At 31.2% G+C, this 27,421-nt stretch overlaps 1 protein-coding gene and 1 long non-coding RNA gene across 4 annotated transcripts; both read right to left on the reverse strand.

Moving 5' to 3' along the window:
* Positions 1 to 5,977: 5,977 nt before the first annotated feature.
* LOC127719091 (uncharacterized) lies at positions 5,978 to 13,110 on the reverse strand. Its single transcript, XR_007990162.1, has 4 exons — positions 12,684 to 13,110; positions 9,355 to 9,509; positions 7,184 to 7,297; positions 5,978 to 6,620 (listed from the first exon to the last, which is right to left on the reverse strand). It is a non-coding gene; the product is annotated as an uncharacterized LOC127719091 (long non-coding RNA).
* Positions 13,111 to 14,039: 929 nt separating this feature from the next.
* On the reverse strand, positions 14,040 to 26,240 carry LOC127719092 (very low-density lipoprotein receptor-like). Of its 3 annotated transcripts, none has more exons than XM_052225127.1 (5): positions 26,146 to 26,240; positions 20,816 to 20,990; positions 19,592 to 19,807; positions 15,502 to 15,617; positions 14,040 to 14,471 (listed from the first exon to the last, which is right to left on the reverse strand). In XM_052225127.1, the coding sequence occupies exons 1-5, from the start codon at positions 26,198 to 26,200 to the stop codon at positions 14,203 to 14,205; spliced, it is 831 nt and encodes a 276-aa protein (XP_052081087.1). In that variant the 5' UTR covers positions 26,201 to 26,240; the 3' UTR covers positions 14,040 to 14,202. The 3 variants fall into 3 exon arrangements, with proteins under 3 accessions (XP_052081087.1, XP_052081088.1, XP_052081089.1); XM_052225128.1 differs by lacking the exon at positions 15,502 to 15,617 and adding an exon at positions 16,443 to 16,558; XM_052225129.1 differs by lacking the exon at positions 15,502 to 15,617 and adding an exon at positions 17,385 to 17,500.
* Positions 26,241 to 27,421: the final 1,181 nt, after the last annotated feature.

A 27,421-nucleotide genomic window follows, 5' to 3' on the forward strand; every position in this document is an offset into this window, starting at 1 on the left:
TACTGAACGGAAACATTTTCGTCACAAACAGACGCATTATTCGAAACTTTTAGAGGGCATCATTCTCTCATATTTTCAATATTTATTGCTAAGGCATTTAAAATCATTACTTACTTCTAATTGGTCTAATCTTTTCCCCATCTTCTTCTAATAAGATAGTGTGCAAACATGGCCTCAATGTGTCTTATGTTCACCGACGTTATTATGCTCGATTTAAGATTGATATTATACAAGAGTGAATAAGGGGAAGACACAACAATTTTACATACTCCCTAAATGGAAACATTTTTTTTTGTCTTAACTAAGAATGATGTATATATACTGTATTGTTTTGATGCATTTAACTTGATGATTTCCAGATTTGATGATCGTGATGTCGAATCGTGTTTCGTATACGTTGCAATATTTTAATAACTTTAATACCTACATTTATACTTTTTTCCTACTGTTAAAAAAAGCGAAAATTGTGTAAGAATGTATTCTAAGGTTCCATTTAATACGGTCAATTTGCTATAAAGGATACATAGTAGTTCGTTACTTGTCGATAACTTATTGTTTTACTAAGTATGATTGTATCTAAATATTACATTTAATCAGCGGATTACTATGTTTTCCTTTTCATTTCAGCTTTTATTGTTTGTTGGATGCCTTTTATCCTTGCCGGACTTTTAAATCTGTATGGTGATCTAGGGTATGGTGGCTGGTTTGACATTCTTATTGCACTAGCACCACTCAACAGTATGGTCAATCCGATTATATTTCTAACTTTTAATAACAGGACGTTTATCTCAAGACGGAAAAGTACGTTTAGACGTGCAGATCAGTTGGAACTTATGAATATATCTTAAAATCTCTGGGGGAATATACATGAACATAAAACTTTGTTTTCTTCAAATTGGAACATATTTATGAAGAATCGTAACCGCAGTAGTATTACACGAAGATGAGAGAGAGAAAGTATTGCCCAACTATTTGTATTGTCGATCTAGGAAACAACCTGTTATTTATAAACTCACCACGGATATACATGAATAGTGAATATAGTTGTACGGTAATATTTAATTCTGAATGCGGATATACATTCAACTTCTGTTTCCAGAATTAAGAATGAAATAAGTTGAAATGTGAACAAAGTATTTACTGAAACTATCGAAGACTCTTTGTTTAAAGCAAAGAATGTATAATCGACAAACACAAAAATAGACACAAACAAAAGTTTAGGAACGCTTGTCTTTTAGAAGCTTAATCACAGCCCTTGGTTGGTGTATGTTACATCAAGTATGACTTTTGGTTTCGTTTATTATAAAACATTCTTTGCTTGACATTTTATTGTGCGTAAAGTGAAATCAAAACATGTTTAAATAAACAGTGTGGTGTGAAGTATTTGAATATTCATTGTCGAGAAAGAACTGTGTTGCATGACCCTCAAGGCAATATCATTCGGTTCTTTTCAGAAGTATTGTAAATGTATAAATATTTTTCTGTTTTGTTTTTTTAAAGTACAAAGTCTACTAGTTTAACAGAAAAAAAATGTCCTTATTCTAAATTAAGATGATTTCAAAAGAGAATCTTAAATTGAACTTGAATAAATCTAAAAAATTGAAGATTGATATGTTAAGAAATTGTTTCAAAATAACAAGGATATTTAGAAAAAGTCTTTTGAGAGAGTAATGAAAAGAATGTTGATCTTATTTGGTCTTTCTTACCGTTTTGATTAGTGTTTAACTGTTGTGAAAGAAAAACGTGCGTCCGGCGTTAAACCTTTTTTCCTTGTATTAATGATGATTTCTTTTCTTTAGTAGAGTGCGAAAGTGTCACTTAAACTGACGAAAAGTGTTGGAATGAACTCAAATGTCAAATTATAAACGAATGAATGCACATGCATTTGTCTATGAGATCATTTCTCTAGGAAAATAAGTGTCGGTTTATGTTACATCATCTGAAAATGCAATCAACAGAATTCAAAATATGTTTTTCCGATATTTTCAATTCCACTTCGCCTTTTCACACATATGTATAGCCCTTCTCTACCTGATCAGAAATTTACCGATTGTGTCGCATTACCGATTGCGTTATATTGAATGAATATGAATATGTATGGCCAGTGACGAAGTACAGAGCATGAGACGCTCAACCTTACGACGTGTCCGGTCCCACTCCTTTTCGAGTTTATGCGATTCCCTATGTTTTGCTGGTTGCCATGTGTTTTCTCTTTTCAGTCGACTCGGTTTAAAAGACTAAATCATCAGTTAACTACTGACGTCTTTTTTTAAACAGATATCTATAAAATGCGATTGCAAACAATTGAAAATTATGATCTCAGTTTGCCATCCACCTACAGTTTTGTAGTTGCTATATTGTATAGAGGTCTAAATGGAGTTGTTTTCTTTGGTCTATTGAGCATCAGTCCAACAACAACTGTATACGCAAATCATACCATATTGAACAGCTTGCGTTTCCTAAATTGTTTTTTTTTCTGGAAGTAGAGTTGTTACCTACACAGAAAAAAGTAAAATCACAAAAATACTGAACTCCGAAGCAAATTCAAAAAGGTAAGATCAAATGGCAAAAATCAAAAGCTCAAACACATCACACGAATAGACATCAATTGTCATATTCCTGACTTGGTACAGGCATTTTCTTATGTAAAATAATGGTGAATTAAACCTGGTTTTAAAGCTAGCTAAACCTCTCACTTGTATGACAGTCGCATCAAATTCAATTATGTTGACAACAATGTGTGTACAAAACAAACAGACATAATAGGTAAAAATGTCAAAAAATAGGGGTACAACAGTCAACATTGTGTTATAATCTCAATCACTATAAAAACAAACACATATTTAACAGAGAAGCACACAATGGCAAAAAGACCAAGTGCATTAGCAAAAATTAAAGAATACAAAATTTACATAAGCACATAAAACCATTACCTAAAGAATCGAATGAAAATAGGATGGATTTCTTCGGCAAAGTACTACAGTTGATGGTCTACGGGTTAATTAATTTTATGTATATTTTAGAAAAGAGGGGCGTAAGAAACAAAAGGGACAGTAAAACTCATAGATCGAAAATAAACTGGCAACGCCATGGCTTAAAAAGAATAAGACAAACAGACAAATAATACTACATAAGACACAATATAGAAAACTAAAGACTAAGCAACACGAACCTCACCAAAAACTGGGGGTGATATCAGGTGCTCCGGAAGAGTAAGCACATCCTGCTCCACAAGTGAACCCCGTCGTGTTTTTCATGTTATTACAAATCCGGTAAATAATTCGGTAGATCACATTCGTGAAAAGGGACAAAGATTGTAGTTACGACATAAGGAACATATCCGATTTCATCTGTGAAACGGTTATTCCATAACGGTCAACCAACTCGTGATGGCGTCCGTAAAATTTACGCAGGGATAATTTCAATTTCACCATTTGGAACTCTTGGTTAAATAGCTTCCTAGAAGATGGGCGGCAATTACAAAACAGATATTATAAAAACTGACAAGTCCATGACAGAACCCCAAAAATGATTACAAAACAAACAACAGAACACAAAATACACAATGCAAAAACTTTGCAACATAAATTCCATCAAAATTCGGTGGTGATCCTGGAGGGTGATCACTTCTTGCTCAACATGTGATACTCGTACAATTTATAACTGCCCTTTGATTTGATATTGCATACCAATTTAAAAAAGAATCAATAAAGATATTCATGAGTCTATTCTATTTATTCAGTATCTCTTTGAGTAAATAGTACTGAATATTATTCTATATGATTTCGTTTTACTCACTTCCATGAATGCACACAAATTGCTGTTTGTAATCTTAGAAACGTTCTTGATAGATTATTTGCAGTTTGATTTAAAACTTTTTTTTCAATATAAGTCCTCAAAAAGGAATGATTTGTGTCTTTTGTTTGTGTGTGTTGTTGTTTGTTATCTGTACTCAGTCTGCATTTTTAAATCATGATTAGCTGTGTTCTAGATTAACTGTGTTCTAGAATTATGCTATTTCAACACTCCGAACGTTACGGCAGACTTCATGTCGATCGCAATTGTTTCATATTGTTCATGTCGGGGCCTTTTAAAGTTGACTATATTGTTTTGGATTATCATTTTTGTTTTATTGTAGGAGGGCATACCTCATAGAGGGATATCAGGGTTGATCAAAAGAAAAAACCGACCGTAGGGAGGTGTTTCTTTTGGGCAATCTTGACACCCCGAGGTGTGTTCTACGACAAGAAAACCTTTAAATATGCATTATCTGAATTATATACCGTAAAAAAAAAACTATTTTCTACAAAGATTTGCAGAATTACCATCCTATTTTACCGACCACACTAAAATTGGATATTCCTGTCAGATGCGTTCAGGTTTTTATACGCCCTACAGCGCATTTAGAATGTGAAATAAAACTCACTAATTAATCTAGATATAAACGTTAGAAATCATTATCAAGACACAATAAAAGTATCACTGTATCAGCATGAAGAAAGAAAAAAATGAATTGTTACCACCCGATAACGGTATATGAAAAATACAAGTCACTTTGTAAGTTATCTATTGTACCCATTTAGTTTATGGAAAGTGGGTGCTATGTGTTTTTTCTATTTGTAATGATATCTTTATCGCGGAAAAGTTATTATTTTCCACCATTTTTAACGAATGAACTATTCAGAATAATTTTCATTTGAATGGCAATATCTTTTTTTAAACAGAAAATCAGGATTTATTTTTATTTTTTTTTTTGAGGTACCTGGCTGTTATTTATTAAATATCACAATAGTTTATCAGTTGATCATTTGGTAGAGTAAAAAGTATATATAGATGTAAAAAGTTAAGAGCTGACACGAAGAGTGCACAAAATCGTGGTACATGTACACGTAAAATGAAAACGAATATCAATACATATAGGGCACAGTATGATTTCTATTCAGTTTGAATCAATAAGATTTCCAAAATCCTTCATACGAATCTGCCTTGTTTTAAAAGTGTTATGAAAAATATTACATTATAATTTATCTCACATAACATTAATTCTTTCTAAAGTTAAAATGCGCGTCAATGACGATTTTATGTTAAACCTATCAAAGATGGAACTTTATAAAAAAAATAATTCCCCAATTGGCAACAACAAACTATCAAACGAATTAAATATTGGAGTAAATTATAGTTTGCTTTTCTCAATGAAAATAATTACCTTACACAGGTCATTATTTTATGCATTGAAACATATTTCATTGAAACATGGTATCGTCCGGGTTGATTCTTCGAAAGAATGACTTATCTTTCTGAAAGAAAAAAAAACTCCATATAGGTATATAAGATTGCCTATAATTGCTTTTATCCACTTCACTTGAACTGTGGTAGATATTTGTCTTATTGGCAATCTTGCCATATCTAGTTATTTTCTCATATAAAGGTAAAGAATTAAAAAAAATAGAAAATAGATACATTATGTCTTAACTCTGCGTTGGTGCATTTAAGTATTCTTAACTTACGTCATGGTATGTTGGTCGGAGAAATGTTTGTATATTTTATCTAAATAGCTCAGACTAGAAGAAAAACGACATGTAAGAGATAACCGTATTGTATTTGAAGCTTTGCGGTCGTCATAGGTGTCAAACGTAATCACCTGGCGATAACTGGCTTCATGCCCGCCTTAAAATGTAACGACATTAGATTAAACGTTTTTCAAAAAACAATTCCTGACATATTTTATTTCAAAATAGTAGGATTATATAGGGTTAGTAGTTTTGTTTCTTTTCCTTTTTTGGAATTGACGCAATTGCTTTCTTTTTTTTAAGTTTTTGTCAATATACTTATTACTATTGGAACAAATAAACATATTAAGAAATAAATCATGGAAAATAAAACATCGTGTCACATTTAAAGCAGAAACTGTCTATTACTCAAAAGCACCTGAATTAAACGCCTAGTTTGAGTTGGCGTTTGGGTTACATAGTCTTAACCATGGCGAAGTTGATTGCTTTTATTGCTTTTATTTTTTACCAACTGTCAGTTTTTCCCTTCTCATAATTTTTGATATATTCAGATCAAATAAACATGTAGAGAAGATCCATGAATACATATAAAGTCTGGATATTAGTAAAATATCTTTCTATAATTACTTTAAATATCAGCCCAACAATGTGAAATCTACAATCTCTTAACTGCGTAAACTAGACGCACATGCTTATGCCGATGTTAATTAATAACACAAATGTTTCCAATTTCACTGTACCATATGCGCATTTTGACAACAAATGTCTTTTAAAAGATACTCATAGCAAAATATCTGAAAATTTGAAACATGTTCAAACACTGGAAAGCTTATAAACAAAACAAAACAAAAAGTATAGATAAGGAATCAGAGCTTTGAAGAAGGAGACATATTCTTAAGTTTTGAATTATTTCCTAAAATTTGCAACAGTTACTTCAATTAACAATACAACTTTCACATGCTTTAAAAACTAGTTCCACACTCTGATAAAAGTCTGAACAACAAGTGCCATTGGTCACAATACAATTATCATGACAATCACAATCACATTGTGTACATCCACAACCATTCGTTTGACAAATATCGCGGCATGATGGCGTATATGAAGGTTCTGTGAAAAAGAAAAATATTTAGTTTTTTTTTTTTTAAATTATATTAAAGGTAGAGGACATTTTACAAGAAATGCACAACATAATACGTTTGTCAAATCATCAAAAATAAACGAAGTTGAGATCCACGTTCTCGGCATGCAACATTTAGCCTGCCAATATTTTAACCAAATGTAATGTGTCCCTACCAGAATGTATCGTAAAGAGTATTTATAATCTGCACAAAACAGACAAAATGACTCCAAACCACAAGTTTATCTCAATTTTTAACCGTAAGAATCATAAACATTATAAAGTTGTCGGATATTTTAACCTTGTATATAAGCGAAACATATTTCATTTTTAAACTAAGGTTTGTATTTGTTAGGAAAAATTGTTCTGAGATAATTAGGTTTTTATTTTCATCGCGTCCCTGTTGGGTCTTTTATCTGCTGAAGTTATATATGTGTAATATTCTTGTATTTTATGTATAGGTTAAATAACCCTTCTGAGCTTAGAAAAGCGCTTAAGACTCACAACATCCTATACATATAATTGTATAGCTTATATATCAAATAATAATTACCGTTACAACACTTTTTATGATGACAGCACCCATGTCCAGTCCGACCTAGTTCTGTTGATAGACATTTTCTTTTACACTTTCCATTCATTGCAGAACATCGTGTTCCATGTCCTTCTAAAGAATAACATCAAAATATATGAATTAACTTAAATTGTTGCTGTCTGTTTTTGAAACCTTTTGAACGCTATTACCTTGTTAGTTAATGTATTTTGTTTAATAATTGACCATAAAAAAGGAGCTATTATCAAATCTTATGTATAAGATTAACTGTGGAATGTGTGCAAAAAAGTTATTTTGACTATTTTGTGGTCCCTTTTTATTAAATAAACCGATTTAATTACCTCAAAGAATGCAACATTTTCTCTTTGAAAGGGACGAAGAGTAGTTTTGTCAATGATTCTTTTAAAACATATATTTTAGTTTGTATCAATAATTATATGTCTTTTTACGGTAAACAAATAGGTGTTCTCGTGGTAGAGCTATCGCCTCGACAACTGTAGGGAATTAATTCAAAGATATCAAAGCAATCTATATATGTGTATTAGTAAAAAAAAAACTAACAATGCCGTGGCAATGGAACGAAGATAAGTTGAGTCAATGATTCTTTTAAAACATATTTTTGAGTTTGTATCAATAATCATATGTATATTTACGGTAACCACATCGGTGTTCTCGTGGTAAAGATATCGACTCAACAGCTGCAGGGATTACATTCAAATGAACCTTAAAATGTATTAGAAAAAAATCATTGCCGTAGGAGTAAAAAAAGAAAAACGACAACAACACAAACAACAGTACATAAAAAACAACATGGACAATCAAAATTTGAACATTCAGAACAACATAAAAAATGTGGGTGTTATCTCATGTGCTTCGAAAAGGAAAGCAGATCGTGCTCTGTTTGTAGCACATACAGTTTTGCTTATGTGAGTACTCATCCTACGAAAAGTCATATTTGGTAGGTAGGTCTGTGGAAAGTGGACATGATATTCCATAAAAGATAAGCAACTCGTGATGAAGTCTGTAAAACTTCCGAAAAGATTATTTAAACTCTACCACTTGTAACTCTTGTGAGAAGCAACCTTCCATCAAGAATATATTGATAGGAAATACATGCAGACTCCATGTACAGGCGCTTTTGGAATGTTTTTTATATAAAAATAAAAAAATCCAAATTTGGAAGCTGAAATCATTTCTTTTTTTAAGTTTTGTTCGCAACCGACTCTAACTGGTAATTTCTGTAAGTATACTTAACACAGAATACTTTTTCGGGCTAGGGTGAAGGTTGGAACCTATTAAAACGTTTAAAACCCGCTGCACTTGCGCCTTTGCACCTGTCCTAAGTCAGGAACCTGATGTTCATCAGTAGTTGTCGTTTGTTGATGTGGTTCATAATTGTTTCTCGTTTCTTTTTTTTTATATAAATTAGACCGTTGGTTTTCCCGTTCGAATGGTTCTACGCTAGTCATTTTTGGGGCCCTTTATAGCTTACTGTTCGGTGTGAGCCAAGGCTCCGTGTAGAAGACCTTACTTTGATCTTAAGACGTGTTTATATTTACAGCATATAGGTATATTAAATTTGTATTTACATTGTGTCATAGATCAGTGTATGTTCACTTGTGTTTTTGTTAATATGTCTTTTGGTTGAGTAAAGCCATTTCAATTGATATTTTATAGTGTGTCTTTCTATGTTGTGAGGTTACAATATTGTTTCAGGTTGGGTGAAGTTTGGTGCCTTTTCAAACGTTTAAATCTGCAGCATTTGTTTGCACCTATCCTAAGTCAGGAACCTGATGTTCAGTGGTTGTCGTTTGTTAATGGGGTTCATAAGTGTTTCTCGATTCTCGTTTTTTATTATGTGAATTAGAATTTCATGTTTGAAAGGTTTTACACTATAAAAGCCCTTTATAGCTTGCAATTCGGTGTTAGCCACGGCTCTGTGTTGAAGGCCGTATTTGACATATAATGGTTTTTCTTTTACAAATTGTGACTTGGATGGAGAGGTGTCTGATTGGCACTAATACAACATCTTCTAATATCTATATAGGCATATCTTGCTGACATTAATCTGTTCAAAAAGTTTTAAAATATATGAATGTTATTTACTTAGCAAAAAAAGATGATTCATCTATAAAAAAAACACAAAAATAAAAGATACAACTACGTCTTACCTTGTGAAACCATGATAATACTAATGAAGGTTTACATTGTGAACTTCATGTCAAAATGCCATGTACCACGCAAGTGCATCATGTGCGTACGAGATCTGTGCTTTTGTACTGACATGCGGTGTGTTGCTTATACAAATAATTATATTCGTTTAAATCTGAAAAAAGGTGATGGAAATGACAGAAAGATTTTTAGAGGCTATTTCATATCTATTTTACTGTTCTAATTCTGGGATATAACACTTATTATTAATATTTGTATACAGATGTATATATCGTGATAAAAATTAAAAACATTGAAGGCTAGACGTTTGTAGCTATAACTAATATATAATTCGAATGAAAATACTTTACGATTTAATGAAGTCTTATCTTATCCATTTATACATACGGATGAATATTTAAAAGCTTTAAGTACAGCTCTATTGTATGGAAATAAGAACAAGTGGTGTGATTGATATTGGGTTAATTGGGTAAAGATTCTTAATTGATTTTCCATAGGCGGTAATGGTAAAATTTTCCTCTCTTGCTCAATCCATATCGTTTACTTGAATATAAATGATGGCTCATATCGAAGCTTACACATTTATACATGTCTGGTTAAATTTATGGATGGCAAGTGAGATTAATTTTTTTCACAAATTGCCGGACCTCGAAAAATTGTGAAAATTGTCACTCTTCTCATGAAATAATCCCAAAATTCTGATCATAAAATTCAATAAACATTTATCCTTTCTTATAATTTATTTAAGGTCAAATCCAAATATTTCTTTTCTCATCACATCAGCTCTATAAAACAGTTCATATTGTTATTTGTTGTCGATTTTTAAAATCACAGCAACCACAATTGTATGGCGGACTTATATTTTTTTAATTACGTCATCTGAGTTCCTCATCTCAAGGTCCATTAGGGATATTGACCCAATTATTCACTGCTGTTAAACCAAAGTTGATGTAAGCTGTTATCGGGCAATGTACAGCCTTCAAAAATGACCCAAACCTATATGTTCAGAATTTTTTAGGTCTTGCGACACTGAATTTCACCAGAAACATTCTACGCAATCAGTAAGATATTCAAAACAGTCAAAACAATCTACTGCAAAGTAGTATGTATAATGTTAAATCTATGCTTCAAGTATAATGTTTAAATAATCTCCTCTGAGGGTAAATTACGGAATAAAACGCAGAGCATTGCGTTTTTTTTTTTATTAATGATAGTTTCATGTTATAACTTTTCTGCCAAACCTTAATTTAAACAATTTATGGGGCTCGTGCTGTTTAGTTGTTAGTTGTCACTATTATATTTTGTATACAGTTGGTCTTTTTTATCGTATTATCGTTTGTCGTGGGATTGTTTTACTTCTAGTTTCAAATATTAATGTCATCAGTGAGGCTAGAAACCGACCTATTTGTAACTTGAAAACGTAATTCAAATGTTGACAAGGTTTGGATGCACTTATTTGTTTATCTCTGCTACTCATAAAATTCATGTAAAATACAAATTACTTGCTGATTAAAATTCACAATAGATCTTAAGGAAGGTTAAAATTTAACACAGTAAACATTATATTTTGTACGAGCTGATTAAATCTTTATATATTTTTCATTCTTCCAATGTTTAAGGATGTTCGCTTCTCTGGTTTTTGAACTTTTTCCAAAAATTCGGAATCTGCTGGTTTTTCCAATGTAGTGCCATTTAAAAAGATTTCCACACTTACCCCTCCTTTTATTTTCATAATTTTATTACATATACAATAAGTCGACTATCGTTATCTCGAAGTCAGTTGAACCAGATAAATATTTCGAGATACCCGTAGTTCGACTCAAACGAAAACCGGATGTTTGACAGAACTAGGGATTCAAATCTAGCTTAGCTTGGTAAAGCTAAAATAAATCCGGATGAATATGGAAAGGTGATATTCTGGTCTAAGTTCATTGTATTTGTATGCTATGGTCTTTCATTGTTACAATAACATTGTTTACACTTATTTAATTATTTCTTTCAAATGTTAAAATTTTCCCCATGGCTTTTATCCGAGAGAGTAATTTCTAATCAATCTTAGCGTGATTTAAGTCATTTAAAGTTGACAAAAATTATATTCTCGGATACAAGAGATTTTAAACACAGTCGTGCTGATCAATGTGTAAATAAATTTTATTTATTGGTAGAGAAGAAAATAATTGTATTATAAACATAATGTGTATCTATGAATGAGGTATGCACTGTTCATGAATCGTTATGCACTATCCATGTATGCCGTTTTCACAGTGTATTGATGATGAATGTACTGTGTGTGTAAGCTGTATGCACTTTTCATGTATGGGTTATGCACTAGAAATGTATGCCGTATGCCAGTTCATCAATGCCGTTTGCGCAGTCCTTATATGTTGTATGACAAGTCCATATATGACGTATGCGATGTTAATTTATGCGTTATGCATTGTTCATTGTATGTTTTTTGCCCTGTCCATGTTTGATTTATGTACTGTCAATGTATGCGTTATGCACTGTCCATGTATACGTTATGCACTGTCCATGTATGATGCATGTGCTGTCAATGTATATGTTGTGCACTGTTCATGAATACGTTATGCACTGTCCATTTATGATGTATACACTGTCCAGCTACGCGTTACACACTCTTTGTGTATGCATCATCCTTGGATACGTAATAAGCTGTCCTAGTATGAGTTATGCACAGTAATGTTACATTGTGTTGGTATGTTTAATTTATCTACATGTTATAGTGATTAGACTATAAGGCACCAAAGCATCTTTTAAAAAAATACACTTTTCTGCTGGGTAACGTATTACACCGACAGACAACTTTATTTTTCAAATAATTCCTCCCTAAAAAAAAGTGTGTACTGTCAAGTTTGTTCTATATATGGCAAAAGGAAGATTGCAGGCACTTGGTACCTTTTCTTAAGTTAGATTTAAAACAAAATAATACAACTATTCTCCTTCGTATATTTAACCGATACAAGAACAATCAACTGAAGATACACCAGTTTTCGACTTGTGCATTTAGTCTGGTGGTTTTTTGTGAATGAAAAAACGTACATAATTTTCTTTAATAATATTTAAAAAAATCGTGTAATGCAATACATACAATTGTTCTTTATAATGTAAAATAAGTCACAATTATTTCTGAGAGTCCGAAGCGCTATTGTGAATGTAACTGCATCAAGCCCAAGTTTGTAAAGACCAAAGATATATTAGACCTTAACATGTTCAGAGCTACATGAACAAAGGGAAACTAACATCTAAAACAAAGTTAAGCTCAACTTTGCCGGAGGAAGTTTGAACCATAGTTAGAAATAGTACATACATTGAAACAACTTTTATCGTATGTTCCAATATATGGTCATGGCGAAAGAGATACTGCACAAGCTACTCAGTTTACCATTGTTGTAGTTCTTATGTTGGTCCTATCTCTTTTCCAGTTTAATATCAGCTGCAAAAACAAAACAAACAAAACAGAAGGCAAACAAATTATTGCACAAGAAAAAAACAAATGAAAGTCAACTTATTTTCCTGAAATTATTTCCCTAGAAAAAATCCTTTAGAAATGCAAGTCAATACAAAGAGAAAGAAAAATGCAAAAAGTCATTCATCCTTATTAAATCATATATCTTGAAAAGAAAATCTATCGAAATATTGACCTCATGTTAGTCCTTTTGTGGGTTTTATGAGCTCGGTAACGTTTGAATAAGGTTATAAATTTTCAAATACTGTTGTTTTGAGCATCACTGAAGAAAAATGTACCGTTTTCTTTTACATTCAATTTTGGTAATCTGATATGATTTCTATTATAGTTTCAGTAATATTCTTCACTGAATGAATAGACACTAAAATCCATACATTCAGATAATTAAGTGATGTAACTCAGTTGTTTTCATAACATATGTCACGCATGTTTTTCCCTGTTATTTTCGTGTAGATATAAAATGGTAACCGCTTTTACCATGTTTATTTCATTGGATTTCCCTGTAAGTAAACTATGAATCATTATGAAACAAAACATAATACATAAAAAAATTTAAAAATGAAATATATTAGAAACTTTTTTCAATTTGTTATCAAAATTTGATAGAAGCGTGTCCTTATAAATGTTTAAAATCTATGTATATTTTGAAAGATTCTAACAGTTTCATGTTTTTGATGTTTCTTTAATTTGCCTTATGACAAAATTTTAAAATCAGTTCATAAAAACATACAATATAACATGTACAGAAAAATCTATCGCCACATTTACATGGATTAGTTACACAATATGTATGACACAAAAAAAGCATGGTACATTTAATAGTACATTGACAGGATTAATTATCATGCTATATTCAGTATCGCATAACAAATTAATACACATTTAAATAAAAGATAATATCAAATACCAGTATTATTGAGAGATCTTTATACCATTACAGGTTAACTTCATATAATCAACAAATGAAACACAAATATATATATATCAAATTTATGCAAATATGTAAATGTTAAAAACACACAACAACCATTATATTGTTTTATTTTATACTAATATTTTTCCAGTGCATTTACAATGATTATAAAGCATAACGATAATAAATATAAAAATATGAAACGTTGATTTACAAATCACAACATACATTGTGAAAAATATGAGACAAAAATAAACAACAAATAAAAGGTATTTTGCATTTGTTTTGTAAAAGCTTTAAATGAGTGGATGATGGGAATAGTTTAACATTAACACTAAGTTAAATGTTAACATAAATTTCCACAGACCAGTCAAGCCCTATTGGTACTATAACCTAATTTTAATTTCATGTAATTATATGACAAAGTTCATAATTAGTCATACTTATTTATATCTGCTTACTTTCTTGCTTATAGAACAAAAGTCCATGAACCCGTTCTGTATCTGTGTGCAAAACAATAGGAACTTCTCCTGCATTTTTGTTTATTTTCAAAATTTGTGTACTGCTTGTGTAGAAGATGAACTCATCGTTGACATCGATGTCCCCGTTCAGCTTAAAGGAATTGGTGCTAACTATCGTCTGAATATCGGTCCCATCAAACCAAGCTGATTTTAAATCTCCCATTGAATTGTCCATCCAGTAAAGTCGGGTATCGTCTAAAATGAACAGAAAAACCTAGGTGATAGGTACTCAACCTCAAATAAGTTATTCATTTGTTATTGATTGACTCACATCCATCACACTGAATTACATTTGTTAGTTTCCGTGTCAGTTTGGAGGATCTTGTTAAGTAAATCATCCGTTATTACTCTTGTAATTGGTATGATGATGAGTTTGAAATAGTATGCATTACCTAGTTTGATAACAGCTGCAAAAACAAAACAAAACAAAAACAGAGTTTTAGATTTTATAAATGTAAATAGATATATCAGGTTTTTATGAACTTTAGTCATGTTCATATTGTCAAAAACGTGAACCAAGATGTAACATCACCACTTACCTAGAACACTAATAAAATATATAAAGTCTTTGAACTAAAAAAAAACATTATAAAGTATGTGCTTCTAGGACGCATTTCTTGAATGACCTCTTTCGGTTTGATTGAAATTTGAAATTAACAAAAGGAATTTATAAACGCTTAAAATAAAAAAGAATAATGAACATAATCGTCTGCGCTCAACTTTACACGAGAAATTTGAAAGCTTATTTTCTTTAAAAAAAATAAATTCATCACTGAAAAATTTATAAAAATGCATACCAACCTCCGGGGCAAGCAATCAAAAGCAAAGGCTTCAGTCCGGGTTAAGAACAATAAAAGTGACGCCATATACTAGTAATTCATGATACCATAGCACTTCTTGGATTTACAATCATCAACCAATGTCAACAATTTAATGCGATAAATTGGACAATGACTACAAATTGGTGGTCACAGGTTTGTTTCATTTGAAAACATGAACTAAAAAATTGTATAAAGATGAGAGTTTGAAAATAATACTCACTTACGGTAGAAAAAAGATAAACATATAAAGCGTTCAATATTCTAGCTTACTTAGTCATTTAATCACTTAATGTATACTTTTTCAAATTGTAATTATTATATGATTGTTACGTTATTTCGAACATTTCATGGATACTGCATGAACGCTACAATCATTTGTTTTCACTTGTATGCAGATGTCATACCTGCATGTATACCAAACACCCACGATGCCTGGTCATTTATAATATGGTGTCCCTCACCTTCCAGTGATAATTTGTGTATTGTTCCATTGGGAATGCCTTGACCAAAGTACATCCATCTGCAATTATAGGTAGAAAACAGGCATTTGCTACATTTAAGTAATATTTGTTCAAAACGTACAAGCGGCCTAAACTTTATTACAAAAAATACACAAAAATCAAATATGATACATGTATACAACAACAAAGGACAACCACTGAATTACAGGCTCTGACTTGGATAGGGAAGATAAAGAAGGCGGGGTAAACGAAAACACATATATGATTAACAACACCAAAAACGAAAACTAGAGGCATATAGAATATGCCACGTTAAATCAGGACAGTGTTGTACATTTTGTACCAGCACAACATACACATAAACTATAAATATCAGTTGAAAAGGGCAAAATTCATCAGATCCATACAAAGCCCAAACACAAATAACAAAAAAACAAAGTAAATTAAGTACACATTTGAGAGTACATGCCATGATTAGGTTCAAAGTCAATTACAAATAATGAATCAGTTATCATGTATCTAAGACTTAAATATCAACAGCCAACATCATTTAGTGTAAAGGCGTCAAACACAGGCAGAAAAAAATATGACCTTGTCCAATGCAAAAATACAGGTATCGATAGATTCTAGGATCGCAAATGAACATATACTCTTTGGTCGGGTTGTTGTCTCTTTGACACATTCCCTATTTTCATTCTCAATTTTAGATGTGAATAGCAATAATATTTTTCTATATATATTCTAGCTTACTTAGTCATTTAATCACTTAATGTATACTTTTTCAAATTGTAATTATTATATGATTGTTACGTTATTTCGAACATTTCATGGATACTGCATGAACGCTACAATCATTTGTTTTCACTTGTATGCAGATGTCATACCTGCATGTATACCAAACACCCACGATGCCTGGTCATTTATAATATGGTGTCCCTCACCTTCCAGTGATAATTTGTGTATTGTTCCATTGGGAATGCCTTGACCAAAGTACATCCATCTGCAATTATAGGTAGAAAACAGGCATGTTGCTACATTTAAGTAATATTTGTTCAAAACGTACAAGCGGCCTAAACTTTATTACAAAAAATACACAAAAATCAAATATGATACATGTATACAACAACAAAGGACAACCACTGAATTACAGGCTCTGACTTGGATAGGGAAGATAAAGAAGGCGGGGTAAACGAAAACACATATATGATTAACAACACCAAAAACGAAAACTAGAGGCATATAGAATATGCCACGTTAAATCAGGACAGTGTTGTACATTTTGTACCAGCACAACATAAACATAAACTATAAATATCAGTTGAAAAGGGCAAAATTCATCAGATCCATACAAAGCCCAAACACAAATAACAAAAAAACAAAGTAAATTAAGTACACATTTGAGAGTACATGCCATGATTAGGTTCAAAGTCAATTACAAATAATGTATCAGTTATCATGTATCTAAGACTTAAATATCAACAGCCAACACCATTTAGTGTAAAGGCGTCAAACACAGGCAGAAAAAAATATGACCTTGTCCAATGCAAAAATACAGGTATCGATAGATTCTAGGATCGCAAATGAACATATACTCTTTGGTCGGGTTGTTGTCTCTTTGACACATTCCCTATTTTCATTCTCAATTTTAGATGTGAATAGCAATAATATTTTTCTATATATATTCTAGCTTACTTAGTCATTTAATCACTTAATGTATACTTTTTCAAATTGTAATTATTATATGATTGTTACGTTATTTCGAACATTTCATGGATACTGCATGAACGCTACAATCATTTGTTTTCACTTGTATGCAGATGTCATACCTGCATGTATACCAAACACCCACGATGCCTGGTCATTTATAATATGGTGTCCCTCACCTTCCAGTGATAATTTGTGTATTGTTCCATTGGGAATGCCTTGACCAAAGTACATCCATCTGCAATTATAGGTAGAAAACAGGCATGTTGCTACATTTAAGTAATATTTGTTCAAAACGTACAAGCGGTCTAAACTTTATTACAAAAAATACACAAAAATCAAATATGATACATGTATACAACAACAAAGGACAACCACTGAATTACAGGCTCTGACTTGGATAGGGAAGATAAAGAAGGCGGGGTAAACGAAAACACATATATGATTAACAACACCAAAAACGAAAACTAGAGGCATATAGAATATGCCACGTTAAATCAGGACAGTGTTGTACATTTTGTACCAGCACAACATAAACATAAACTATAAATATCAGTTGAAAAGGGCAAAATTCATCAGATCCATACAAAGCCCAAACACAAATAACAAAAAAACAAAGTAAATTAAGTACACATTTGAGAGTACATGCCATGATTAGGTTCAAAGTCAATTACAAATAATGAATCAGTTATCATGTATCTAAGACTTAAATATCAACAGCCAACATCATTTAGTGTAAAGGCGTCAAACACAGGCAGAAAAAAATATGACCTTGTCCAATGCAAAAATACAGGTATCGATAGATTCTAGGATCGCAAATGAACATATACTCTTTGGTCGGGTTGTTGTCTCTTTGACACATTCCCTATTTTCATTCTCAATTTTAGATGTGAATAGCAATAATATTTTTTTATTGATAACAAAATAAATATTTATACCGATAAAAACAAAGATCCATTTACCGTTTTGAATTAGTAACTTTTTAGAATAAGTTTATTAAAGGATTTATAAGTTTACACGGATCGTATCTAAAATTTTGAAATAATATATCTGTTGTCGTTTGTTGCTGTAAATTGTATTTGTATTTCGTTCATTGTTTCTTTTTAAACTTAAACCATGCCGTTGGTTTTCTCGTTTGAATTGTTTTACATTTGTCATTTCCAGGTCTTTTATAGCTGATTATGCGGTGTGGGTTTTGCCAATTTTTGAATGTCGTACAATAAACTATAGTTTTTATCTCATATTTCATTTGGTGTTTAGTAATGAGTTGTCTTATTTTACCACATCTTCTTATTTTTAAAGTAAAGGTTTTAAGTAAAGATAAGGTGGCAAAATCATTGACTTAATCGTTTACCAGTTATTCATAGATTGCGTTCAGTGAAATTAAAAACAACTTCACTACAAACAGAGGCATAGAGTTTGGATAATATAAACACCGTCCACAAAACGAAAATAATAACAATAGGAATCGGAAAAAACGGCTCTTTTGTCGTAAAGTTTTATGTTGAGTCTCCAGTGTAAAGGTAAAATATATTAATTTAGAAAAGGGCAGTTATTGTAGTTTATACATATATTTGATTTATTTAAAATCAGTTCCTTTAGGTAAATTTTGGTAGTATTTTTAGAGATTTCTTGAAGATATCATTAATATTATGGTAAGTGTTGTAGAATTTATCAATTAACTGGATTCAGACGGATCTTTACTGACTGTCAGCAGACACGGTCGGCCGGTACGAACACAAACATCTTTGAGGGTACTTCAAATTGGTTTCTTATTCTACAATTCATGTAATAGGATTTAAAAAGGTGTATTGCATTACCTGTTTCAAATCTGTCTTAGGTCGGGAATGATATTTTGATCCTTTTTTCAAAACGTTGTTACCCTCTCGGTCTTGAACGTTGTTGAGGTCCTCCGTACTTGCATGACAATACGGATCATATATACGTATACAGTTCGATCATTCGCAGTCTCAAGTTAAATAAGCATAATTCTCTTTCTTTTACGCCTGAAGTTCCTGTCGTATAATTCAAAATAAAACTCATACTGTTCTTTTTAAGTATAAAACATAACAGGGAGTTTTCGGTTATGAAAAAATCGAAGTTTTATAGTTTTACATGATAGAGTCGTAAACGTACAAGATAAATTGATACTAATTTAATTTTCAGAAAATCTGGTCAATGATCTTCAGTTATATCAATACGCGGGAACAGCCTTTGGTAACGAAATGCTAGGTTGTTTACTAAAAAATACAATGCAGTTATGTATTACAATATGGACATGTTATTGTATTAAAGAATTAATAATCATAATACAAGAAAGGTTACCAACCTATGTCCTTTGTCAATTGTAAGTGCAGCAGGTTCGACTGTGTCATTACAAATTCTGGTTTTATTTAATCCATCTGTATTACATCTCATTATCTTTCCTTCCATAGGTTCAGTCCAGTATAGATGACTATGTTCGGAGTCAAATGCGATCCCGCCAGGATCAATTTCCGAGACAACAATTTCAAACTCAGTGGTTTGATTACTTGGATAAGGAAATCTGAATCAAGCAAAAACACTTTGCTATATAAGCAAACACCAACACACATAAAACACATTTTTCAATATCACTTTATTTAGACGGTTATCTATTTGTTCTTTAAATTGATTACGATGTAGATACGTTGTGAGAAGAAAGTGACTTGTATAATATACAATTATGGCCCGCTGAGGAGGTGAATATCCGAAATTGTCAACCCGAGTAAGGGTTATTTAAAGAGGGCTGTAGCCGACTCAATGGGCCTTAATTGTTTTATTATACCGAACGAACATATTACTATTAAAACTAAAATATTGTAACAGATTGTCAAAACATTTACGTTATAATATTATGTTCTGTCTATTGACATTTCGCGTATGTACAACAAAGGTAGACTCTTTCTGTAAAATATAGATGGCCCTGAAAAGAGCCGTTTACAAGAGATATCGTCGACACTAGATGAATTTCCAAGTCTTGTATGGTCTTGTTACTTCATCACTTGGTGGACTTCTCACCTGGCCGTTGCCATATTTGTTTTTGTTTCTCTGACGTTAAGTGACGTCATACTTTAAAGGGAGTCAACTCTTGATCATTGACTTCGACAAGGGTTATTCACCAGTGAATAATAGGGTTGTTCGATGGAGGTTTCAATTTGTCGGGATTATTCACCGGGGAATAATAGGGTTGATCGATGGAGGCTTCAATTTTTTAGGGTCATTCATCGCTTCTGCCAATTTTTGAAAAAACAATCAAAATTAAACTGTTTTAGCCAATCAAGTATTTACTATATAATGTAAGGTATAGTAATCTTAATTGTTCTTTTTTTTTCTTATTTTAAAATAGTATCTGTATTTCCAATCTCATAATTTGAACTTACTTCATAACTTGTGTGGATGAAATGAATATGAAGATGTGACTGCCTGGATGTGTTTCCAAACACAATAACATCTAACCGCCTCGTTATACGATCTATTGACAAGAATTGCTTATATTTGATTAATTACAAATTGATAGTTTTGATTGACTTACCTTATTATTTGCCCCTGAGTCTGTCTTGGAACATACACATATTTTTCTTCATTATCGTATGCAAGTACAAATACCTTACTTTCTGCATTACCAAGTACTATCACTTTCCCGTTTTTTATATTCAATTCTTTTATTTTTCCAGAAGAAGTCGAAAACAACAGCTTTTCTTCAAAACCTGCAATGAACATTTCAAATATCAATTCAGGCTGATATTTTTAAAACAAATACTAAATCAAATGGTAAATACAAGAATATAGACCTTTATCTTTTAGAAAGGGGAATTGAAAGTAGCTATCTGGAGAAGAAATGTATTTTGCTCAAATCCTAAAGATGCATTTCACTACTGTAAACCGGGAACATTTCGCGTCGACTTTTTTTTCGCGATTTACAAAAATTCTATATTTGCGCCGTTTTAAATTAGCAATGTCCCGGTCGGTACTCGATATAAATTTTTTCATCAATGATTTGAAAAATGTTGAGTGTAAATAAATCTATTTAAATCAAGTCATAAATTCTATCAAAATACATTTCTTGTCGGTTCATATTTTAAACTATTAATCATGTTTGCTTGTAAATACACTGTCACAGAAACCACAGAGGAATGACCTAATTAAGAGTGAATTAAATGCTATTTAGGAATATCAAGAGATAATGTTTCGATATTTTACACTGAGTTTCCTTCAGAAATAAAGTTTTGTTTTTTTGCGGTATAGATCTGTCGTCTTTAAAAACGATGTTTAAACAATAGACATCTACATATCCTATTAACATACTTTCATGTATGGTCTTCATATTTGTGTTCGGATTTCTTTGAATTATTCGCGGTCGTTTTATTTTCGAGTTGCAACTCTTTCCGCGAAAATAGCGAAAAAAACTACCGCGAAAATTTCCCTGTTTACAGTATGTTATATTTTATATGTTTTGGGGGAATAAACAATATAACAGAACATTGCAGAAAATTACAAACTGAAAATAAATGGTACTACAGAAACGATTAATTGCGTATCAAACATTGGCTTATAACAAGACATTGATGTTCAGCATTATTGGCTAACGTAGGTTTAAAACATACATATTAATTACAAATTGAGTTAAGAATTTAAGTTGCGTATTTGAATTTTCTTTTTTCTAAATTGAGTATTCTTGCATCGCCTACATGGGTAGTATACATATGCTTCTGACACAAAACATGAAAAAATGCTACAACTGAGTAATAAAGACGAACTACTATAGACGTTTAACGGTTATCAGCAAACATTGATTGGCAAATACTAACAGACACGAAGTGTAGATATCTCAATGCAGTAATGACATGTTTTGATGTATAAGATCTTTTAATATCAGTAAAGCAATCTGATTTGTATTGTTACCTATTGCGTCTCCTTGTTGTGACATTCTGACTGTGTGCAAATTTGCATGGCATGTGTACATTTATATCTGACGTACCATTAAATTAGCCTGGTAAATATGTTGAGTTTTAAGGACTAAAGATAGATTTAACTGCTGGTTGACGTTAATCCATTAGGAATCAACAGCCTCATATTTATACTGCTCAAATGATCTTAAGAATTTTATTATTCAATTAGATTTTCACAATTCGCACAAACATCATGATAATGAAAATCAAAAAAAAAATGTTCAAAGAGTCTTCGAAGTTACTTCTAGCCACTTGGAAGCCTATCATAATATTCATAATTCGCAAACTGAAAAAAGAGGCAAAAACTGACAACGCGATTGAAAATTGTCTATCAGGGCACATCCAATAGATAAGTAAACAACTGAGTAAATATAACCCTGAACAGTGCCATGACATTCTGAATCTTCTTATTAATGACAAAGAAGCAGGCCAAATTAAACCAAATATGTCAAGAAAGCTTCAAAATGAATTGTTAACATAAAAGAGATTGGAAGGCACATCATACTCTTATTATATAAACTAATGCAACACTAATAATCTTTTTACAAAGAATCGTCATGGTACCTTGGCGGTTTTGGAAAGACAAATGTATTCGATACTGGTTGATAAACAGCATTTAAGTAGTTTTTTTTTAAATTGTCAGCTATGAATCAAGGAAAACAAAATCAGATAAATGTCTAGTATTGCTTCGTTTTCACTGAAATTTCTAATTTGGATCAAATGTTTGTGTCTGTCAAGTGAAAGTCAGGGTAACATTTCAAATCTTAGTCAATATTTACAAAACAGAAACACTAGACCTTATATACTGTTCATATATTCAAAGAAGTAGAATATTCAACTGAATATTAGCAAATCTTGCATACATCGTCATCATCGTTTAAGGTTTTTGAGCATCTTAATAGAATAACAACATTAAAGTAGCACAATACAAAAGCAACTAAATTTTATCAAAATTTTATTTTCAGCTGTTTTTATTACTTCTTAATATTCCAAAAACACAGAAGAAAAATGTATTTACATATCTTGCACTGTTAATGAGTTTTGATGATAATTAGTTTTATAAACAAATACACGTGTCTGACTGATACAAGATAAGAACATGTGGGAAGTACTTTGTGGTTGAACAATAGAATCGTTTGATAGCTTTATGACCACTGACTAGCAATGAAAATAACAGTTATGAAAAAGAGGTGGATTAGGGTTAAATGAAAAAATGAAGATAATAAATTCAAAATAAAAATACATTTCTATATTGGAGCTGCAAGGAGAAAAAACAAAACAACAATTAATGTTGCTGATGTTAATGCTGATGAATGGTTATATTAGAATTTTTTAAGGAGAATGTTTAAATATGAATTATTTTTAAAAGAAAATACAAATTAGATATTTCATTTTCAAACTGCTAAAATGAAAGAAATCTACTTTCCGTAAAACACCATAGTGTCATTGTATGCAATTATAAATCTAGACATCCCCATAAGGATTCTCTAGACTGAACAACTGATCATTTTGTGTACACATGCATAACTTACTTTTTGTAACAATAAAAAAACAAAATATATTATTGTTTGTACTGAATGAATTAAATTCATATTGAGTCCTGAAATCTTGTCACATTTTTTTACTAACATGTGAGTCACTTGAAACCGACAGGAAAAGACTGATGGAGATAATAATTGATATGGGAAGTGAACTTTTAGCAAAATTTTGCTTTGTAGAGGAAGTAGACTTAGTTCAGCTAATAGTTAATCCTTTCTACTATACTGTGGATAAACGTAACGATGAAATTGTTCAAAATATTACTGGACAACTAGAGAGTGTGTGTAGACAGCTTATTAACAATCTGCATATGAAGCGGTATGAACTGCTAACCAAACAACAAAAATGTGAAAAGAAAAACAATCTTTTATGAGAGGTAAATATAAAGTAAACTATATATGACATTAAGCTGATGATCAGGGTGGGAATCTCCACAGGTATCATCAGTTGTAATCGAATCAAATAGACGGTTATTAACCAATAATAAATTTGGTTATTATATGGGTGCATACATATTAAAATTAAAGATAAATTTAACTTTTTATTGTCAAATCGTATATTAATTGTACATAACGGTGGCGGTACAGAAGTCATTTTTATTGATATATTAATAAGTATTCATAATTGGATTAGACATTCATTGCGTATTATCATATTGTGTGGTGAAGGATATTATATATATTCAACTCCATTGGAGGTGTGCCTACATTGGCAGAATTTATCTCAAAACAGATACAGATTGAAAAATGTAAATGCAATCTGAGATCATTAATAGTAAAGGTTTATCATGGTGGGCGAAGTTTTGACCATATCAATAGCAACTGACTAACAGCAAGGTCAATAATGATATAACATCTCTAGCAATATCTGATTTTTTATGCATAGGGTGTGCATTTTGTTTATATATTTAGAATTGCTTACATGGAATACTTTCTTACTGGTCAAAACCAAATGGATTTATGATTAAAGGCCAATCCTGAAGTATCCCTGGTACAAGTGTGAATTATATTGAAGTTAATGGGGTATAAGTAGGAAATTTCTTATCTATTAAATTGTGACACATTCATTTTTGTCATGAAAATGTAGTTTTAAATGAATTTAGTTCCTACATAGGTGCCCTTAAATGCCTGATTTTCACACATATTGTTTCTTGAACAGTTATCTTCAAAAGGGTGTCTCAGATTTTGAAAAACATCAAAAGAACACATTCTATACCCAATAAAATAAAGTAATCTCTTATGAATTGAGGTTGCAAACTTCATTGAAGGTTTATGAGATAATGAAATATAATAGGAAATATCTGAGACACAATGTTGGGGGTCAAACTGTATTATACAAGAATCTATAAAAACTTTTGGGTGCTATGAATTACAAAGAAGCTAATTTCATTCAAGGGTGGACATCACAATATAGCAACTAATTACATAATAATTAATTATGTAATAATTATGTCATAATGAAATTATCACCATTTGAAATATTTATCTTTTTTCTTTCTTTGGTACCTCATTTATAAAATTTAAAGCTGGATGAAAGAAATTACATCAGCAATATCTGATTTTTTATGCATAGGGTGTGCATTTTGTTTATATATTTAGAATTGCTTACATGGAATACTTTCTTACTGGTCAAAACCAAATGGATTTATGATTAAAGGCCAATCCTGAAGTATCCCTGGTACAAGTGTGAATTATATTGAAGTTAATGGGGTATAAGTAGGAAATTTCTTATCTATTAAATTGTGACACATTCATTTTTGTCATGAAAATGTAGTTTTAAATGAATTTAGTTCCTACATAGGTGCCCTTAAATGCCTGATTTTCACACATATTGTTTCTTGAACAGTTATCTTCAAAAGGGTGTCTCAGATTTTGAAAAACATCAAAAGAACACATTCTATACCCAATAAAATAAAGTAATCTCTTATGAATTGAGGTTGCAAACTTCATTGAAGGTTTATGAGATAATGAAATATAATAGGAAATATCTGAGACACAATGTTGGGGGTCAAACTGTATTATACAAGAATCTATAAAAACTTTTGGGTGCTATGAATTACAAAGAAGCTAATTTCATTCAAGGGTGGACATCACAATATAGCAACTAATTACATAATAATTAATTATGTAATAATTATGTCATAATGAAATTATCACCATTTGAAATATTTATCTTTTTTCTTTCTTTGGTACCTCATTTATAAAATTTAAAGCTGGATGAAAGAAATTACATCAGTTTAAAGTTGTCTGATTGGGGTTGAAAAATACTTTGTATTGTGCTACCTTTATATAAGGATGACGACCAGTACGACGACGGTTACGATGATGATAAGGATGCAGAATATCCATTATTGATTATTACTTACAATAAATACCAGTAATTATGTAAAGCACTATCGTCATGCCCAACCAAATCTGTAAAAGCCTCATGTTTTTACCTAGAGGTTCACAGCACAATCCAGAGTACGTCAGTTCTACAATTTATATAATATGAAAACACATTTTTTTTTAATTGTATGAAGCCATTTTGAAGAATGCATTGAAAAAAGATCATTTAATATACCCATAAAGGTGATTAGTACATACAGGTATATCGGACGGATATCAGTCGCGAAGAAAGAAGGAAATTTTCAAATCATATTAAATTCCTTTGAATTTTTGAAGGATATTCCTTCTTTGCTCTATATAAATATATTTGTGTCGACAAACTATAATATTGAAGCATTAAAAAATCATAAAAGCTTTTTGAATACCATTGTCGAAAGAAAATCAGATATTAAACCAAGTATGAAATTCACCGAATATCACTAGGTTGTTATTTATCTCAACCCGAGGCAGGTTATATATGTACTTCGTATTAATAGTTCTGAAGGAATAAAAAGAACAGAACATACTAATGACAAATAATTTATAGTTATATTTATCATCATGGTACTACTTCCACCAAGTCGCTAACTCTGCTACCCGTGAGTATCACCAGCAAAGTACAAATCATTAAGCATCTGAGTCATTAAAGTGGTAACGTTAATGTTATTACCAACACTTCGTGAAAACCTCTACTGGTGGTATTTTAGTAACTAGAAGTTTTGTACTGGCATACACACATGGATATTATGATATTCAAAACAATTGAGAATGGAAATGGGGAAAATTTCATATTTCAATAGTCTCATTTATTGAGTTACTCAATAAACACATATATCATCGTGTAGCCACACATAATTGTCATGTAAAGACCAAAAATGCCCATCACATTTCGACATATTTGATTAATTATTTTCAAAATAATGTTTGCAATGGCAACAATTAATCTAATATGAACTTAAACTGATTTCATGACAGTGCCTCATCTTCTATCGTCTAACGAAACTAAAAAAATCTAGTCTAGCCTTTGTGAAGCATTTTTTTTAATCGTACACGCTTTCTTTCTATTTTAAAACATACTTATCTGTTTTTTTTAAGTCGGTTAGATAGTTTAGGTTGAAATAACCTGAATAGAAGAGAAAACATTTTAATTTGTAAAAAATTCTTAACAATAGAATTTAAGTTATGAATCAGTTTGTTATTGGTTTCACGCGTTATCCGATGTTCATACAGACATTTAAAGACGTAAACAATTGTTTTGTAATAAACAATAGTTCAGTATAAAAT

This window comes from Mytilus californianus, unplaced genomic scaffold, assembly GCF_021869535.1.
Source record: "Mytilus californianus isolate M0D057914Y unplaced genomic scaffold, xbMytCali1.0.p SCAF_10, whole genome shotgun sequence".
Classification (NCBI taxonomy): Eukaryota; Metazoa; Mollusca; class Bivalvia; order Mytilida; family Mytilidae; genus Mytilus; species Mytilus californianus.

Excerpts from the sequence above, each read along its gene's own strand:
- LOC127719092 (XM_052225127.1), bottom strand. The coding sequence starts at position 26,200 with ATGAGGCTTTTACAGATTTGGTTGGGCATGACGATAGTGCTTTACATA. Across the intron at positions 19,808-20,815 it reads ACTCAGGGGCAAATAATAAG|ATTTCCTTATCCAAGTAATC; the intron begins GTAAGTCAATCA and ends TGCTTGATTCAG. Across the intron at positions 14,472-15,501 it reads GGTGTTTGGTATACATGCAG|ACGATACCCGACTTTACTGG; the intron begins GTATGACATCTG and ends TGTTCATTTTAG.